This window comes from Micropterus salmoides, unplaced genomic scaffold (assembly GCF_014851395.1).
Source record: "Micropterus salmoides isolate LMB-PRFRI ecotype aquatic unplaced genomic scaffold, ASM1485139v1 Ms_hic_scaffold_10, whole genome shotgun sequence".
NCBI lineage: Eukaryota > Metazoa > Chordata > Actinopteri > Centrarchiformes > Centrarchidae > Micropterus > Micropterus salmoides.
Window position 1 is genome coordinate 3,799,528 of NW_024040041.1, and position 20,551 is coordinate 3,820,078.

The 20,551-nt window shown below is 41.6% G+C and overlaps 1 protein-coding gene across 1 annotated transcript in view; it reads right to left on the reverse strand.

Moving 5' to 3' along the window:
* The window catches only part of igf2bp1 (insulin-like growth factor 2 mRNA binding protein 1), a 57,642-nt gene that overhangs the window by 12,439 nt on the left and 24,652 nt on the right, over nucleotides 1–20,551 (reverse strand). The window contains exons 3-6 of the mRNA XM_038692012.1: nucleotides 8,619–8,667; nucleotides 3,879–3,930; nucleotides 2,404–2,467; nucleotides 1,132–1,425 (exon numbers count right to left, since the gene is read on the reverse strand). Coding sequence (XP_038547940.1) covers nucleotides 1,132–1,425; nucleotides 2,404–2,467; nucleotides 3,879–3,930; nucleotides 8,619–8,667 — 459 coding nt within the window. The remainder of the gene's footprint in view (nucleotides 1–1,131; nucleotides 1,426–2,403; nucleotides 2,468–3,878; nucleotides 3,931–8,618; nucleotides 8,668–20,551) is intronic.

The window sequence follows — 20,551 nt, forward strand, 5'->3', positions numbered from 1 at the left end:
GTGGGTAACTGGCGTGGCATTGATTGCCCCCGAACAATCAATGACACAGTTTTTTGCAACAAGCTTCAGTAATCCAAGTTTGGAAGCTTTTATTTCTATTTGCATGTATTCATTCTTAATGTCGTTTCCTGCTTCCACAAAGAGTGATAGTCAGCTGAGACAAGGACAGAAGTAGGTTTGAAGTTTGAAGTGTCTTTTCAGAAACCAGGGACCTTTATTTGGCAAGGAACGACACTTTGAGAGGGTCTCTGCAGAAACCACTGTAACAGGGAACACGCAGCTTTGCACCATTGATGTTTCTTTCAGAACCACCAATTTTAGCAATAATATAAATCAGTCAAACTTTGATCGTTCTTAGACAGGCATTGCGCATGACTCAAGGACTTGATCTTTTAGTCTGAATCCACTTTAGTTGTTTCGGTGTATTTCTTAAGACTGGGTGACATTACAGAAATACATTTTCCCACACCTATAATAGACATAAAGAAGATTCCATGTTCTTCAGGGAGAGGTGACCACAGCCACAGAGGGCTTTTTGTAGGGAGTCAAATTTCATACTATTTTAATTTGCATATACAGTCATTTTTTAAAGACGAGAAAAAGGTTATTTAAAGTCTACTATATAATTGGCATAATGGAAAATAGTCTACCATAAAGCTGTGGCATCATATTTTAAGTTTAAGTTTTAGTTTTTTGCCCATACACATAAAAATGTAGCAAATTCTATTGATATTTACCCTTATCTAAAACTTGAAACCACGACTGTCAGGAAAACTAAATTCTGCTCTTACTGCTCCAGTGACGTAGCACGGTCGTCGCAGTAATCCTCAAAGTCAGTGTAGGACACTCCATAAATGATTCTCAGTCCTACTCTGTGGAAGGAGTGTCTTTCCTCCTAGGCAACCCCTAAGAGTGGTTCTGAGATGTTTGATAAATACAGGTCCAGAGTGTTTTTAATGAGTGTATTTCCTCCTCAGCAGCCTTTTCCCAGTTGAGGCGGACCACTGCATTACTGAAGACTCTAAGATTGTGTGTGTGTCGATACACATGTTACTGAAAGTGATACACTAATCTTGGTTTCATTGACTAAAAAAAACACCACATGTACACACAGATGAAGCAGGCACTCACTTGCTCTGCGTCTGCTTGGTGATGTTGCGAATGGTGGCTCCCTCCTTGCCGATGATGGCCCCGACGTACTGCGTTGGTACCAGCAGTCTCAGAGGGATGTCGGCGTGCGGAGGTTTGGAGTGCATCCCAGAGCTCGGGGACCCACCGCGGGGACCGCCTCTGGGCCCGTAACCAGGGCGCCGGCCGTTATCGGGGCCTCGCTGGCCTCCCTCCAGCTCGGTGTTCTCGTCTGGGATGTAGGAGACGCGCAGGGCGTTGTTCTCAAACTGGTATCCATTCAGCTTCTGGATGGCTCTGAGAGGGACACAGCACATGAGCAGAGGGTCACGTACAGCACTTGGCATGTGAGGCGTGCAAGCAGCATCCCTTTAGATATAGATAGATAGATATATCTCCCATATACAACCATTTGAAAACAAACAAATGGCTCATTTCTTATTATTGCTATGATAGTGGTTGAATGAAACTAAGGGCATTTACTCAAGTACTGTGCAAGTTTGATGCACTTGTATTTACAGGCAAATATTGTGATCACCACGACGTTTTCTCTGGCAGCTATAGTAACTAGTTGCTTTGACAAGCTAAAGATTTTTATACCAAAGATATAATCAGCTGATAAAATACGATGCATTGGTATAGAGTCAACTACCCACCAGTACATAAAGTTGTTAGAATTTGCTCCAAAACAACCAACTACAACAATAAAATGCTGCTAACACATTACTGCATCAGTCATGGAATAAAACAGTACTTTTACTTTGATACTTTGCTGTTAATACGTTTGTACTTCTACTTCTAGTTTATTAAGTATTTTTATAGTGTGGTAATGCAACCTTAACTAAAGAAAGAGATTGCAATACTTGCTCCACTAGTTTCACGTTGCAGTTCCTTTAAATGTACGCTAGGTGTCACAAGTGGAGCGTATAAAACGTGCTGAAAACGTCCTCACAGTTTGATTTAGATACTTTATACTTTAGATACTCTAGAAATTATATTGTTATAATTATTAATAATATTATAATTATTATTATATTGGAACTTCAGTTAATGGATTATACCTTTTTAAAAAGTGCATTTAGTCCGATTTCTCGAAGAGGCAAAAGAATCCACAAACAGGTAAATACACAAATATACTGTATCTCTTTATTCTGCAAAATATCAACTAAGGACACATTTTTAAAAGGCACCAAGAACAAACGGCGGCTTTTAGAGAGATTAAAAAAAGAGACAGTGTGATATTGAGCAGGATATTAAAGGGAAGGAGGAACTTACTGCCTGGCATGCTCCCGGGATGCATATGTGACATTAACCACTGCAGTCTCACTGTCTGTATTCACTGAGAGAGAAAGGAAAAGGAGAGACTCTTAAAATACATTATGTTGGTTTATTAATGGGTCAAAAATGATGCATCAAACACAGAGTGAAATCACAGCTTTGGGCCACTCTGTAAACAGCAAGTAAAGCCCAGAGTTCACTTGCAGTAATAATATTAATAATAATAATAATAAAATGCTGTGTATTAGTAATTTAAGTCTTTATTTAATTGAATCATTAAAGATTTCCCCTCTGGGATCAATAAAGTATTCTGATTATTATAAGAAGTAGTTGTTATTGGTAGCAATAGTATTGTGTTGTCAGTGCAGCAGTCTTCTCAAAGATTTCTGAATCGATAGACAGCGTAGTGCAGTCTCTAATTGAATCAGTGATTAATAACTATCCATATATCCATCTGAAGGATCCAGTACTTCAGCTCATTCTGCTTCCTCCCATCCTCGCTCCTCCCATCTCCAGCCTGAGATCCGGAAATCGACCGAGGTCAGCCATCACATCCCTGAGGGAGTTCTAAATCCCTTAAATGTGTCATGAAGGAGGTAAGGAGTGAGGCTTTCAGAGGAACCACAGGTGTATCCTACACAGAAGTCTTTTACAGGACAGCAACACCCATCAGAATCTGTTAAGTGATTAGCCAGCACATCTGATGAGACAGTGATATTAATATAACTGCATGACTGCAATAAGGTAGATTTGGGAAACCCGGGGAAACAGCACCAAGAAAGTGTGTAATCCAAATTATGAACACATCATAAAACACTTGCTACTTTGTCTCCTTTATCTTCCAAACGGCCTTTTCTTTTCTTCCTTTTTTTAAAAGCTAAAATAATTTATCAACTTATTGATTAGCTCATGGACAGAAAGATAATGTGCAACTATTTGGATCATCAATAAATCATTAATGATTTTTCAAGCCAAGATGCCAAATTTGCCCTAGTTCCTGCTTCTATATTATGCTGATTTGCTGCTTTTCTTTGTCTTATATGATATTAAACTGAGTCTCTCTGAGTTTTGGACTGTTGGACAAAATAAGACATTTGATTCACAATATTATGAAGTTAAACAGACTAAATGATTAATCGACTAATTGAGAAAATAATCAGCAGATTAATCACTAATGAAAATAATCGTTAGTTTCAGCCCTACATTTCTTAAATGTTTTCGTTCCAATTTAGCTGCACAGTAACACCTATTATCAGTGCTGTAATATTCCATTCTGTGACGTTCCAATACATCACATCTCTTCCTCACACCTCGAGGAGCCAGCCCAGTGCCACAATATACAATATGGCATGAATGGGAATGTCTTTATCTTTACTTGCCTGTGCTGTTCCTGCTCCTGCTTTTAATGTAAAAATGACCATACATGGCAGATGGACTTGAAGATAAATGTGGGTAAAACTCAAGAGTCTTACCTTGCTCACAGTTCTCTACGGTTCCACACTGGGCCAGCAGCCCATCCAGCACCTGACACAGAAAGAGAGAGAGAGAAGAACACTCAGTCAATTCAGAATATAACTAAGCCTAAAAAGGAACAAGAAAAGACACATGAACTTGGCAACATGATTAGTATCATTGTTTGTTGCACCAATGCAGTAAGGATAGGGAGGAAGAAAGCCCACGGAGACTGCAGGGCCCAGATTGTCATGCTATTCCCCTGAGAAGCAAAGTGGAGCTGCAGTCAGATTCTAGGCTCCAGAAATCAAAGGCCTAAGAATCACACTTCAGGATTTGCTAAAGGGCCAACTTTAAGGGTAAAACGTTATTTGTGTAACGTTATTTAGACTTTAAGCCGTTATTTCAATAAGTCACATTCATCAAGCAACGTACACCTACTTATCAATCATCACATGTATGCTCAGAGTAAGAACAGCAAATCAGAGACAAGGAATTAACCTACTATGCGCTTTATTGGTAATTCTTTAGAAAAGGTTTATTCAGTAATGCGTCGTGCTACAAAAAATTGAATTAATTTTGAAGTAAATTGCATTTTGTACTGTGACTCCAAAACACAAAATCTTGGGTCTACTCTTAACCAACTTCAGAGAGCCCAAAATGTAACTCTTCGCAGGTGGACAAACGGCTCAGGTTCTTCGGTTTAGCTACAACAGGCTGGTTTCTGACAGGAAGATTCCAACTTTAAAAGAGGTTACTGCTTATATATTACCACTACGCATATGTCTTGCTTGGCACCTGTTTGTTTTATATACTGGGGGATAAAGACGGTGTGTTGTCAAATGTACTTGACCTAATTAGGAATTTAACATCTACACATTACAATTAGTTTTTTTATTCCTGATCAAATTACCACCTTTACTTCTTCTACCTAACATGCTTTTATTTTGAAGAATATTTCTATGCCCCTCCCAGGGGGCAGCACTTCTATCTTGCATGATCTTTCATTTATTCTCAGGATTATTTTCAGAAGCAGGAAAATGACATGTTTCAGTCCATTTTTGCGGAGAGACGTCGCCCTCATGTGGATACACTCTGCAGGATCAGAGCAGCGTGGAGACGGAGGAAGAGAGGGAGAGGATCTGGCACTTATTCAACTGGCGCACACACACAGCCACTCCCACAGGCCATGCTTGCCAGAGGAGGCATGCAGTGTGCCACACCCTCACAAAAACATTAAAACAGTACACACAAGAACAGCTACACTGAACTGAGAAGCCAATGCTGAAGTGCCTTGAGCCTGCACTCTCTCTAAGTCTTTGACAAAAGGACACTAATTCTCATTTGATTTCTTACCTCAGTAAACACCTTCCTAAAAAATGTACGGTTTCAATCTCTTGTTTCAAGTCTTCTTCAATCCGGCATGATGTTCATTTAGTAAATTAACCCATTTCAAGGAAAGATTGTAAGATTATAAAGCGGGGGGGGGGGTTTGGAACGTGCTTTAGAACGTGTATACCATGTGATTGACAGGTCAATGCCACAGCGACCTGTCAATCAGGACAGATGCGAATCATATCCACTGCACTGTGTACCTTTAACAAGCCGTGAACTTGTTTTTGAGTGCTGTCTGTGTTTTCATCTAAGAACTTCACAGTGTGTTTCCACTTCATGAAAGGTAATTTTGGTTATTAGCTAACTGTGGCTTTTTCGCCTAAAAATGTATTGTTCAGCATCAGTTGTACTAAAAGACACTTTAAGGAGGTCAGGTGTTCCTTCTGTATGCTCGCCAAAATTGATATCACAGTTAACGTGAGCTACAAATGCACCTTACTAACCAAGCTAGCTAGCTCCACCCTCTCATCCGAATACGGCCACTACGGGTTCCACGGCCAAAATGCCAAAGGTCCACAAACCAATGGGTGACATCACAGTGGCTGCGTCCACTTCTTTTACATGGTCTATGAGCTACACACACACACAAACACACACCACGTGTATGGAGCATATTGATCCTCCCACATTGCCATCTTCTGCATTCAGTCTTGTTTGATGAATCAACTGATTAAAGATGAAGTGAACAGATTCAGCAGAGATACGAGAGGAGCCAGTGAGAGGATAAAAAGAGAGATTTGCTGCTCTAAACACCAGATGTCTCAAAGCACTTATGCAACTTTAACAGTCTTCAGAAATGATATTTTTGGAGACATTCTGGGGGGTCCACAGTGTTACAGTATTTTCATAGTGCTTTTTGTGTTTTGTCAGCAAGAAAACAGGTGTATGTGTTCAATTTTGGATGGGCTATTTTCCTTTTTTAGTCTAACCCTGATTCTCTTTACATTTTGAAGTTTAAAAAGTATAGATTGGGACTTTAAACGTCCCCATTATCCTCAGAACTTCTGTCTTTTGACAATACTTGCTGTGGTGCATAGTAAATTGAAAGTAGAAAAGCAGTTCAGATGATAGATATTTAATTAGAGACACAATACAAATGCTGCAGCTCCTCGTGTTACAGAGTTTATACATACATTCATACTCAGGGGGCGGGAATGTGAATTTTGGTTGGTACAATATTTCAGCGCTATACATTCAGTATTGAAATATCACAAAAGGGATCCAGAAGTAGTTAAATGTCACTATTAGGTATTCAGTTGATTATGAGTCAAATTCTTATGATCTTTCTTTGCTTCCATATCTATAGTGCTGTTTTGGCTGTGCATAATGCTGCTATATAAGATGTACTGTGTGCATAGAGTGCATGTATGCAGGCTCAGATGCAGAATTCATGTTGCTCATATCTCTTTTGTTTTATTGTTTTGTGAGTGTATACTGTAAAACACAGCATTTGTATGAAATTGTGTTGTACAGTTGTTCCATTCAGCTTCTTGGCGTTAAATGTTACTGGAGTTGATATTAGGCACCTAGTTCACGTGACAACATAATTCCAATACATGAGCATGTTTGTTTCCCAGTTTTGAGTCCTATCCATATTCGAGACATGGAAAATGAGAATCTAGGCTATTGGTATCCCTGTGTACAAAATATTAACAGTATCCAGGTTTCTGACCGCCTGCAGTTGTGACTTGATTTTTCAACATCTCAGTCACCATGTCTTGTACCAACAAAGAACAATCATTAACCTGGATCAGGTCTTTACAAGTCACAGTGTTCTGGTTTCTATCTATCCAGGTAGCATATCCAGGTTTCTTCAAACCAGCCTGATCAGCCTTTCTGATGTTTATACGTGAAAGGCATAACCAGAATACTTCTAAACCACAATCATAACCAGGATACTAATGCAGATGTAAACTTTCTTCCTGACAATTAGTTACTGTTCAACTCTAATCTCTGGGCTCCCATTACAACTGAAAATCATTCACTTCCACACAAAGCTTTGAGCACTCAGGTTTAAGCAAATAAATACTCACCTAGATTTGTGGTTTCCAGCCCCTGAGTGAAAGTCAGCCCACAGAGGTAAAGAAAAATATGACCCATAAATAGCACCCCCACACACACGCACGCACGCAACCACACTTCAAGTGATGCAAATATTTGCAGTGAGGCCAGTCTGGGTATTACAAGATTTAACATTCACACCTCCTAGTATCAGAGATACTGGCCCAGATTCTCAGAGTGGAGGGGGCAGCTGGCAATCTATCAGAGCCAGTTCAGTTCCTGCAACAGAGAAACACCGCCCAGTGCAGGTGTGCGTGGCCGCACATCTCACATTTTTGGCCACCATTCCGATACTGATGCTGCGGGGACTCGTGCTTTGTGCTGCAAGTCAGCCTCCATAAGGCTTTTTCTTGCTTTCTTTATTCCGCCATGAAGACTCTGACTATCACTTAAACATCTGATGTCTGACTTTCACAACTCAGTGCAGAAAGCTGTTTTGTTCTCGATTATCTTAAGTGGGATTAAGACTCTTTACAAAACTACACATTAAAGCTGCTCAGGCCAATTAATTCCAAAAGAACACTTGTGGCTTTTGGAAGAACTTTAATCATTTCAGAACTGTGTGAAAAGTGAAGCAACGCCAGTATTAAATGAAAATTAAAGTGCTTACAAGGTGCTGCCTGACCACGTTTGACAACAAAAGTGTGTGTTGTTCCAAATGGTCTAGCTAGAAAGCGGCATGTACAAGTGTGAATAAATGCAACATAAATGGTGAGATGCAGCCCCTGATGTCAAAACGCAAAAAGCAGTTCTGATCATGTTTACCGGCCATTTAAAGCTCACTCCAGAACATTGTAACGAGCCCAGCTCTTTTTTGTGACATGTCCAAAAATGATATACCCAAAATAAAATGGTTAATAAAATGCATACACTACTCAGAATAGTCAGAAAAGGCCTTCTGAACTATTTGTGAATACGCAAAAAAACAACCTCAGTTGCCAGTGGGGAAACCTGATTTGCTGCACATTGTTGGGCTCGTAATGTTATTGGCTAAGATAACATTACTCCCCCCTACCACAGCCTGGGTGTGGCTGGGTATGGACAGGGGAGAAGTTAGAATTGACCTGTTGGGTTTTAGCTCACATTGGAGCCTTTTATTTAGCTTTACTGTATTCACAGACGCTAGTATGTAGGCTTCTTTTTGCTGTTCTTGTTTTGAGTCTGCACTCATTGAGCGGAAGAAACTCAGTTTACAAAATACTATGTTGTGGGTGGGAGAGATGTGTTGAGGTGGCTGGCAGCGCGAAGTCAAAGTATGTTACTGTGTAAATGATCCCAGCAAGAAAAATAATAGAGGAACTGACCTCCCACTGCAGGTGAGGTGGAATGTTTCTGATCTGCAGTTTCCTGGTCCTGTGGAGACAAAGAGAAAGGAGAGGATATTAGCAAGTTACACAAACCTGACAGTAAACAGTAACAGAAGGGTCTCAAACTTTTGATAAATAAATAAATACGCCTTGTGATGTAAATAATTAAGACGAAACGTGTGCGTGTGTGTTTAAACTGGACGCTGATGACAGGTCTGACTGTGTTAGGCTGAGGGTTCGGGGATGAGAGCAAGTGAAAAGAAGAAGAGGCCACTGAATGGCACCCGAACGTGATGTGCGAGACAAACAGGTGGTGACAGGAAGAGAGTCTGTTTGAAGTGACTTCCTTTGATACAAAAACAAAATCAAAACAGTGCACTAACACTCCATCTATCAACTCCGACTGGTTGAGCTCACACACACACACACACACACACACACACACACAGGTCCAGCCACATTTGACCTGGACACCATAATTCACACAGTCTGAAACTGTAGCTCCATACACATCATTGCTCAAATAACAGCATGCCAGCAAGTTGCTGTGCTTACACCATCGGTGCTACCATCTCTCTGGACCTAAATAAACTGCTGGAAACATCTTGTTCTTGACTGATTCTGACGTGACCACCAGAACATTTCTGTTGATAGGTGGGGGGACAGGAGGGCCCCACAATTTCCAACAGATTTATGTCTCTACTAGCAACACAACTACCTCCCCAACTGCTATGCCCCGAAAAATCACTGAGGCCCCATCCACACTACTCCGTTTTGGTTATTAAAACAGAGACCTCTTGCAAGCTTTGCTCCTCCCGTCCAGACTAAAACGGCGAGATTTTAGTGAAGACGGGCAAAAACACAGGACTTTAGAAACAATGATGCAGACACTCACTTTTGGCTCTCTGATTGGGTCGTATAAGTCAGAAAAAAGCAGAAACACGATGCTGCTGGCAGAGTTTTTGACTTGGTATTTTTATAAAAATATTTTTTTACCGTGCAAATAACACTTATAGCCTACACGTGTACTGCGCATGTCGCCGTATTAACTTTGCGACGACTCCCAGTCTGTTTTCTGCTGCCACACTCCCGTGTTACATTCAGTAACAGTCCCAGCTCGTTATTGATCCATGTAAAAAAAATATATATATATCTGGTGTAATTCTTTGTCTATATTTCTTTATTCTTTCGCCAGATCTTCTGTAACTACAGAATAGACTATCTGCTTCATGTTTGCCCCGTGTACCTGAACAGCCACTCAATGTTCAGCATTTTCAGACAGTATAGACGGAGATCAACTCTGATACGCAGCTAAAACACTGGTGTGGACAGAGTTTGTATTTGTTTTAAAACTCTGTTTTTAAACTAAAAACGGAGTAGTGTGGACGGCGCCTGAATCAACTGCAAGTAATGGGGCGGCTTCCTTCTCTACCACCCACACACACAGTGGGGGAAGGGTAGTCAGCTGAATAGAAGGGTGGCAGTCCTGTATGTGGTAGGGAAAGTGCATTTAATCCTGTATTTTTGCCAGTTTGTATCTTCTTTTTTTGTGTGTGTGTCTCTGTGAGCAGATTTGGTTATACGTGCTTGCTGTCATCACTGTAACCCTGTATGTGTGTATATTTTCTTGGCTGTGTCTTGTCCTTAGGTGCATCTGGGTGCTTGGAACAGAGCTGCAACTAAATGATTCTCAAGAATCTGACAATGTGTAATGGTTCTTAAAACCCATCTCTACGCTCTACTATTTTTCCATCCGTTGCATTAGTGCTGCACCTTTGACCTTTGGCCTTCTTACCCAAACTGATTGTATTGAAATGTAGAAACATTAAACAGTGCAGTCCATCTTTACAACCCATAACCATCTTTACTGCTCCTTATCCAACCCCTCACCCAACCGAACTGAGCATCAATGGCCGTAAAACCCACCAACCGCCAACCCCCATCTCCACCTCCCATATTAAAGCCCACCCAAACCCCCAGGAGGCTCCAGCACAGATGAATAGTCTTTTGTGCACTAGAATACCTGACACCCCCCACGCAAAAACATGGAAAAGCCCTTTGATCCTCGATCAATACTCAGCTATAATCACTAACTCCACCTCCAACCTGCAAACACGCATAAAAACAGAGCTCTTCACCACCCCTCCACATGCATAACATCCACCATACACATCAAAACCTTCATGACACCCAACACACTCACACCCATGCGAAGTTCCACCTTAACACATCAACTCCACATTATCCTCTCCAGTGCCCCAGTCCACCCCCACAAACACACACATCCCAACCCCCATCAAGCCACCAACAGTGAACTTGTTTGACCCCTACAGCCACCTCCTGCCATCCCATAGCCTATCCCATTGGCTGAAACCATGGCAACAGGTTAGGAATGGGTGGGCAAAGAAGATGGATGGGCGGGCGGGCAGACAACAAAACAACGTGCTTCACATTTGCTTACGTGTTCATTCACTCATCCGTTATCTTTTCATTTTAAACATCTTTGCCTTTTACCTACATGGACGTGATCGGCCTTGTTGGGTCTCCTGAGCTAAATGCTGAATAAACACATAAAATATAATAATACACTATTTCCAAAGAACATAACTGCATTCATTAACATACATATCATTGTTACAATCATAAACATCAGGTGTATTAGTAGTATATAATGCCTCATGGGAAAAGTGACTATCAATATGTTGAGTGAATTCCAAGCTTTAATTGTACATATACTTGAAAAATGACAATTCGGGTGAATGGAATTGTTAGTGAATAACATAATTGTACAAAAGCATCACTGAAACAAGAAAGAAATGTTCTCTGAGAACCTCATCCCTGACGCATTGTTGATATGCAAAGATGGAAACACATTGTCAATGAAGCTTAAAAATGTCTTAGGTCGAACGTAAAAACTGGAGCTGTTGAGGTTCCCTCAGCTGTGAAGGCATTAAATCCATGCTCAGCTCCAACCTCCAGCAGAACAAAGGGCCAGAGAGAAAGAGGAGAGGAAAAGAAAAGAAGCCAAGAGAATGAAAAGAGCATGGTCCTCAAGGAGGAGGTGGAGGAGAGGAAGAGGAGTGAGAGGCTTTGCTAGGCTTTTCTAGGAGGGGTTGAAGGCCAAAAGGTTAGAGCTCTTCAGACCAGACAGAGGGGGCCCTGGGACCACGGCGAGTCGCGTATGTGTGTGTGAAGGCGTTGTCCTACACTTTCATAGCCAAAAAATACAACAGAGTAAAGTACAATATGTGAATCCATAAGATTTTTTAAGAGTGAAATCAACATCTACATAACTTTCCTTCCAGCTCTTTGTACTGTAAAGGCAAACAAGTTTAAGTGTGTCCTTCTACATCAACACCTGCCCCTAAGTTTAGTCATGTCCACTGTCAGGGCGGTAACCCCAACAGGTCCCAACTCCTTTTAAGAAATTCACTCCTCTACCTAATGATCTGCAGAGGGATACAAACTCATTACTACAGTGACATAGAGATGTGGAGTTAATTGCTAATTATACTTCCAGATTAGGTTATACAGTAAGACTAATTGCACCTGCAACTGTAACTGACACAAGACACTGACACAGATTGTTGCACAATGACACCCGACGAGCGAGAACTTTCCCCTTCCCAGTGTTAACATGCCGACCCCTTTTTGTTTAGTTGAGAACTGCTGTCAGGTATTAACATGGCGTCCATGCTGCAGGCGATGTTGTTCTTTACTAACTGCTTTCAGGAGGTCTTGGTCAGTTCAGTTTTGGATATTTTCACATGCGAATATATATACACACACACATACATGTATATAGATCCTAATCCTTCAGTGTAGATAAAAACATGTAAATCTCCAAATTTTGAGATTTCACTGGACAGCGACAAACTCTATTCTTGTTCTAACTAATGGCAATAAAAAGATGAGTATTTCTGTTCGCTCAGCACTGTACGACCTCTGGCGACTTATTGATCATGTCGCCCACTACGAATGCAAGGAATGGCACTGGCACCAGCTTGCTGTGGTTTACGGGCTCTCCTATAAAACATCTCCATCCGTCCACTTGGTGTTGTGTAGCTTAATGAGTACAGTACCAACATGAACGTTTCTGGGAAACCATGTGCATGTGTTACGGCATGGTTTAGCAGTGCTTGTTTTAAGATGATTAAATCTGAGAAAGTCAGACAGAGACAGATTACGAGCTGAAAAGTCAATGAAAACTGTTCCCAGCAGTCTAGTGGGGCAGTACACACAGCCACACATTCATATAATAACACGCACACACACAATAACATGGGCATGATGCCGCTCAAAGCTACACAGTTTAATGTCATCCAAAGTTCAAATAGGACTATGAAATGGTGTGTGTGTGTGTGTGTGTGTGTGTGTGTGTGTGTGTGAGAAGGACTTTTCATTGCCAGAAAAAGGCATGTGTGACAGGTTTGACTGACAACTTTTCTAACAGAGCATATGCAACCCAGATGGCAGGTGTTGATTACTATTTTCATGTGCTAAATCTGCAGGTAAATATACAAACCTATTGAAGAGACATATTTGGAAAGCCCTTTGTGTGCAACAAAAAGTGGGGATGAGCGGGAGAATTTTCACAATGTAGCTTTTCGTTATTTTCACTTTAATAATTGCTTTATTGATTAAGAATTGTGAAATAAGGTAAAAGTCTGCTGCATACAATCAAAGACATGAGAAGAGGGCAACAGGAATCCACACACAGAGTTCACTTCAAGTCAACAGACATGAAGAGGATCCAGCTGGACAGCCTTACTGTCAGACACAAACACTCCCAGTAAAAGGAAAACAAAGCGCATACAAACTGTTCCAACACAAGTGCTTGTCGATACATCACAAAGCCTTTTATCCGCAGTTTCACTGCACCGAGCATTAGCTGCCGTCTGCAAGGGTCTCAAGTGACCTCACCAACAAACACATGATAAACCACAGCGCCTCCAGACCGCACTAAAACAAATCGGCATAACGGACCCAATAAACAAAGTGAAAGAACTCTGCATGGTCAAAGGCGCCTCCAGCCTGGCTCTGCCCGATCTCAAGGCAACCTTCTGTGAATGGTAACATTTCCCCTGTGGGTCACAGTTTAAAGTTGAGGGTGTTTATTGTACAGACATGATATAGTCAGTAACTCTGGATCAATAGGATAATGTTTGCACAAATATCTACCAACACAAACCTGATCACTCAGGCCACATTTGGAGGTTGGTGACAACTTGAGTTACATAACGCATCCCTGACCATACTGAAGGTCAGCCATGTCAACCTCACAGAACGCTGGTACCACAAGTAACTTCAGTAACACTTCTGACTTGCCCGTGCCGAACAACGCTGGCTATGTTTAGAAATAAGGTATCAAATGACCATAATCCTCCTCTCTAGAATGACCAAACACAAATATAAACAGATCAACAGAACGTTCCACATCAGAGGCAGCCAACCTGGTTGTTTACAAAATTGTCTCAATGTCAAGTCATCGTATCAAACTCACCCAATATTAGATAAACATTTGTGATTGGCCCGACCAGTGGAAATCTGTTTGAATAAGGGGTGGGGACAGAAGCATCTGACAGAGCAAATGAAACACAAGCTCGTACATTTGTCCTGTTAGGGTTAAGGTTAGTGGATGTCGACGAGCGGGAGTTGAGCAGTTGCAAGCTCACAGGGAAGCTTGAGTGAGTGCGTATCACAGCCCCATGCTTGAAGGACCGCACTTGTGCTCGCGGAGCAGAAAGGCTCCCGGTCGAGGATGCTTTTTCCACTTGCGGATACCGCTCTTGTATCACGTGCCTGTTTTTATGTATTCAGACTAATTCAATGCCATATTTGTCGACAAGCAAGTGAATAAAGCTATGTCAACATGGTGATAATTTCCCTTTTAGGATGCAGCTGAAAGATAATTATGTGACTGGATTTTTGTACTAACAACTGTACAGAGACAGGGGTGTACAATATAGCCATTATTTGCTACCATTACAACACCCCTACCCCATTGCAGCTTGCTCTCAAATGTCCCCTAGAATGATGCAAACACTGGCTGCAGCCCAGAGGAGCACAAAAGTGCAGGGGGTTAATATTTTATAAGAGTGATCTAGCCAGCATAAAATCACAGATGAATTTTTTATTGCTAATGGTGAGGAACAAGTGTGTTGAGGCAACCAAACATCATCATCCAGCGTGCATACTAACTTTGTTACCGGCCTAATTCAAACTATCGTGTGATCCCACCGACTTCTTACCGTCAGCTAAATGCCTTCAGAGCTCCACCCACCGGCCCTTCCAACAATCACCACCATCGTCATCACTGTGGTTCCTGGACTGCTGAGATTGCCATTTCAGCAGATAAATTAGATACTGCATGGATGACTACTGGTGCAGAGCAGAGAGTTGAGGTCGGGTAAAGAAAAGCTGCAGGATGAGGGTGCACAGGTGCTAGACCTCTGTCAAAAGTCTGGTTCATCATTAAGTCACTTTTCATCCACCCATTTAGAAGAAAACCCTGATGTATTTACCTCGGACACCTCGCAGTGACACACCACAAATCACCACAAATTTTTAGTATTAGGTGGTCTTGCTGCGTCCCTTCCTGAACACTCGTAGTAGTTCAAGGAAACCCGTTTTATTTTTTTAATTTGCGCAACAGTAAATTGGAAACATGAACTAACTAAGAGTCCATCCCTGTTGCTCAAGCAATAGCTCCAACACATTTTTTTATTTGCCAAGAATCTGTGTCCAACTGTGTTCTTGTAACTTTGACTCTGTTTCTCTGTTGCCTCCTCCTCCTGCCTGTCGTCCTACCCCTTTCTGTGTCTCTCCAGTTTCCCTTCTGTCTTCCCTCCGCTTCATTCCCGCTCCTTGAGTTTTTCTTTTTTTCCTCAAAGCCTTCCCATGATGCTCAAGGCTGGAGAGAAAGTTCCAGTGGATGTAACACTATGAGAGCTTTAAATAGACAGCACAGGAAGGTGGAGGAAGGAGGGAGGAAGAAATCAAGTAAGGGGAGGTTGTGGGAGACGCTGGATGCTGGAGGACAGATGTGATGCTGGCTATCTGAGCGGAGCATGTCAGTCAACGGAGAGTATGTATTGGGATGTAAATATGTGCAAATGCACAACTGTGAAAAAGAACTGTGAGGGGGGAAAGGCAAGCGTGTTTTAAAGTGCAAATCCACAGTGAATCACACAGAGGAGAGAACTACTGCATTGCTCTCTATGGATTAGTGATGTCTGTCAGCTGATGTCACAGCCAGTAAACGTCAAGAGTAAAAAGAAGTCACTGCATGGGGAGGTTTCTGACCACCCTCAGGGGCGGTACCATTCCCTGACATCTGGACCATGTTCCCTTCCACCATCAGCCAATCAGAGCTCTGCTATATTCACTTGGACAGCCATGATCATAACTCACTCAGCTCCTGCACAGTCTCCTCAAAACTGAGACAACTCCCCCAACACCTCCACCAAGTATTAAACGCCAATCATGCTTTTACATCCCTTCTTAATTTTCTGCAAAAGTGGAAAACATAACAGAGTATAGAGACAGACAAACAGAGGGAGGGATGACCCATAGCCAGCATCACTTCCTGATTGGCCCAGATTTATAGGGGAAAGGTCATCTTGCTGCGATCTCATTGGTCCACTACAGCCTACTTAAGGGTGAATCTTGTCCGATCAAAATTTAATAATGATGCCACCATGAGCATTGTGGAATGGGCTGACAGCTTGGAGGCTATATGCAACGGCACTGAAGTATACAATATTTATGTGTGTGTGTGTGTGTGTCTCATGAATATCCTTCCCCTATGTATTCTATACTTCCACTAACTTATTCTCACTGTATTACCTTCCCTATATGATTACTTTCTTTTCACCTGGTTATCATATAAACTGAAAAACTAAAAATACCCTTTGAAAAGTGTATTTCTGTGTGTCATATTCAAGATTATTATATAATAATCCATAATAATGATCATTATTGTTGATGCTCCCACCAGTCACATCAGCCTTAAGTATCCTACCAGCTTCTAGGAAAAATATTAATACTTTCTAAAAAAAGAAAAAACATGATAGGGATGACTGCTACTTGTGTGTTTGTACTCTTTAGCAACATACAGAGGTAGAAACATGTAGAGAGCATATAGACTCTTGTTTTGTGTCTCACTTTATGCAACTTCGTTATTTAAATAAAATCCCTTTAGTCTACTGCAGCACAATATGAGAGAGGTTGACGGTATTTTTAAGGTTTAACATAGGCTGGGCGAGAGGTTAGAGAGAGGGAGAGGCCTCACTTCTGGAATTCATTTAGGGTAAAAGAGGAGAGGGGGTTGCAACAGTGTGGGTCAAAGTTCAGGCTCTGTTCTCCACTCCGACCCCGCCTGCAACTCCTGCGGCAAGCTTCCATTTTGGAGAGGCGAGGATCTCCATTTTGAGAAGGTGGAACTGACTCAGCCTCGGCCGTTATGAAATCGATCAGCGATTTTTGTCCATTTAATAACAAATAATACAACATCCGTCTCCCTGTCTGTTTCCGTGGCGTATGAATTAGAAGAAGACCAGATCTTATTCAGCGGGTGCAGCTCCTAGGCCTGCGCCGGCATGGAACCCTCGGTGACAGGAGATTAGGACAAAATCTCACTAACCATAATCTATGAAATGATGGATTGTATGGGCTATATGCTGGATCTTCTAATTGAAGTCTATTAACTGAAGGAGCTGTTAGTGAGGTGTTCACCAGCTTCACCAGCTCTTGCCTCGCTGTGTTGCGCCTCCTCCCCTCCCTCTCCGCTCGCCATTTTGTGATGTCTATAGCCATTTCATGTTAGGTGCTGCTGCTGGGGAGGGGGGGGCAGCAGGCCCACACGAAGGCAGTGTGATGACACTATAGGCTGAGGTTGTCATGTTAGAACGGAACTTGTGGAAACTCAGGAATAAATAATTCTGTTTGTTTAAAGTAGTCTGACGACTTGTGGCTTTCTGTTGTTGGCTTTTAAAGAACAGCCGAGACATGTTCAGCCAACATTTCTCCATACAACAGAGCTTTTCACTGTGGCGTTAATGCGTGCGGTTACAGCATGTGCCTTGATTTTGCAAAGTTGACTTTAATACAATTTAGAGTTGCTAAGATGTCATTTCACTTCTGTAAAAGGATGCCAGGATGTGAGAGGAGGTGTGGGTGTGCGGTGTAAGACGGAGCGGATAATGGAGAGCTTTCCGCAACATTGTTGCAATACGGAGTTTAAGGAACAGCGCACGCTGTGATCGATGAACTAAAGGTGAATAACGAAGCTGTTGAATCCGCTCAGTACCTACAGGCCGGTGACTCGTTTGTATGCCTTTATCGTCTGAAATACGCCGTACGCCTTCAGGATTCATATTTTCTTTAAATGTGACTGTGACACACTCTTTGCTGATAAACCCCCACGCAGAGAGCCGGAGGAAGAGAAACAGTTTCAATTACAGGTTTCCCTTGTCGGTTTGATGACGGCTAACAAACTATAGGCTCTTTCCATATGTGATGTGTTTACAGTGAGATCACTGCACGAACACAAGTGTGGACAAAACAATCAAAACGCCCCCCCCCCTCTTCCTCACACACAGCCTACATGTGAGAGGCAGTAGGCGGCCATCTTGACCAACGCCCATTTACTACGATGAGCGCGCAGTCACATGAGGGCTGAGAATTCACCGGAACAGAGCACATACAGCACACGAGAGGAGGAGGGCGATCAGACCACATGCGCCATTACACGAACATGGGATCATGCAGGCGTGTGTGTTGGGCTGTGGGGTCGCCTCACTCAACAACAGCACACTCATGCTGTGGCCCTTATGATTCCACACTGTTTGGCAGGGAGACATATGGATGGATAGCTGTATATATAGAGAGGGATATCTATATTTATTCATGTGCATTTCTATAGATTGAATTACTATTCAAGGCCACACAATTGCTCTCCGCAGCTGCAGTCTACTGGGCAGGCACGCCGTTATAACAGACACACCTCCCTCCGTGTGCGCGCGCGTTATTTCCAACCTCCAAACAGCCTGAGACCCTTCACGAATAGAAACCCTTCAAATATCTATAATCTATGTCAAACACAGAAGCAAGCACCACTTGTTTTAAAACGTGTTGAATTCTCTGGAATTATCTGGTCACGGGTGTCTCCCCCTCTCTCTCTCTCTCTCTCTGTCGCGCGCGCGCTGCATGTGTAGAGGAGAGCAGAGGGGCACGAGCGCGCCTCTCCATTCACAAAGTGCGTAAAAGCTACTCGGGAGCTACTACAGCGGCGCGAGGGATGGGAGGGGCTGCCGCGCCGCGAGGGAGAGAGGAAGAGAAGGAGGAGGGGGGAGTTACGAGGCTATAGAATGTGTGCCATGAGTGCTCACGCCTGAAATACAGCATGGAGGTCTTGGTGTTGTGCTGTAGCAGCGAGGAGGGAAGAATATACGATTCTGCTTAAAGCAAGAGGCTTTCCTCTTGCTTTAAGCAGCGGAGCTACCTGTTAAAAAGCGCCGCTTTCCGTAACAAGCCGGTAAAGGTTGTGGGATAAAGAATAAATTAGGTTCCTATGAACACTTGGGTTTAACACTGAAAACGACGAGCCGTTTAATTAAACCCGAAGCTGCCGGAGTGCGCAGTCTTTGGAGCTTGCAAATTATTCTAAAAACATGTTTTAACCTCAGTTGTTAGGAAACACCAGAAATTGACGTTTTATAGCTTAATAACAATGTCACAGTGTAACCTGATCATTTGGAATCTTAAATTAGAGGACAGGTTTAGGACTACATTATTTGAAGAAAGACTAAGCGTTTGTCCTTTAAATAAGTCAAAACTACTTTTTTAATTAAAGCAACAGGGTGAACAGCATGGCCTTATGTCAGACAGTAGTCCAGACATGCAACTCCCTGCTGTAAGAATTAATAAATCATCAAGGAAAATGTCAGTATCAAAATGAAATCAATAAGATCTTTTCCTAAATGAGATTCTGAACATGTCATTAATGCGTTTGAAAAAAGGAAATAGATTTATCTTTTGAAGGATATTAGAGTCCTGAGGTAAATATCAGTGATTCAGATTGGATGAACAGTATTTTACAAATACCATGCCAGATATTTCCAATCAACATCAAAAAAAATCTTCCCTGTCTTGCAGTATAATTTTTTTTAAACAAACTAAAGTAACAGTTAGGTGGGTTTCTTTTGGAAAATAAAATGTATTACAAGAAAAGAAAATGCTAAAGCTCAGCATAAAGCAAGAATGACAAGAAGAAACATATTTCTCAAGCAAAACAATGAAGTCTTACAGAAAAGCAAAACATAAAAACAAACATAAATAATAACTGAATAACAAAAAACTCATTTTAATTGTGCAGTGAAGTTATAACATAATTCATTACCCCACACACTTGAATTTCAGGACACCAACAGCTTATTTCTGATGTAATTCAACTGCTTTATATGTTGCAATTGTTTGATTAACCCAATATCATAAACAATAATAGGACACCCAGCATAAATCAGTAAATACAAAAAAATGATGACAACTGAAAGAAAGTTGACTTCCTTTATGAGAGGATTTGAGATGTATTGAAAGAAAAATTCTGTTTTTCTGATATGGTTGTTTTAAATGAACCATTTCAAATGTTAACAATAGGGTTGTCATAACTGATAGATTTTAGTTAACACCCAAGTAATTTCAGGGCCTGAGTAGCATGTAGAGCTGACAATGAATCATAAATAAATATTCACAAAATGAAAAGAATATTCATAAATACATTTAAGGTTTTCTGACAGACACATTTGTAGAAATACCAAAACAAAACTTAAAGGAGTATGAAGACCTTTACTAAGAGAACAGTAATGACTTGTAACAATGTAATCATATGTATTTTTGATGTGTTAAACATGCATAACATATTCTAATTA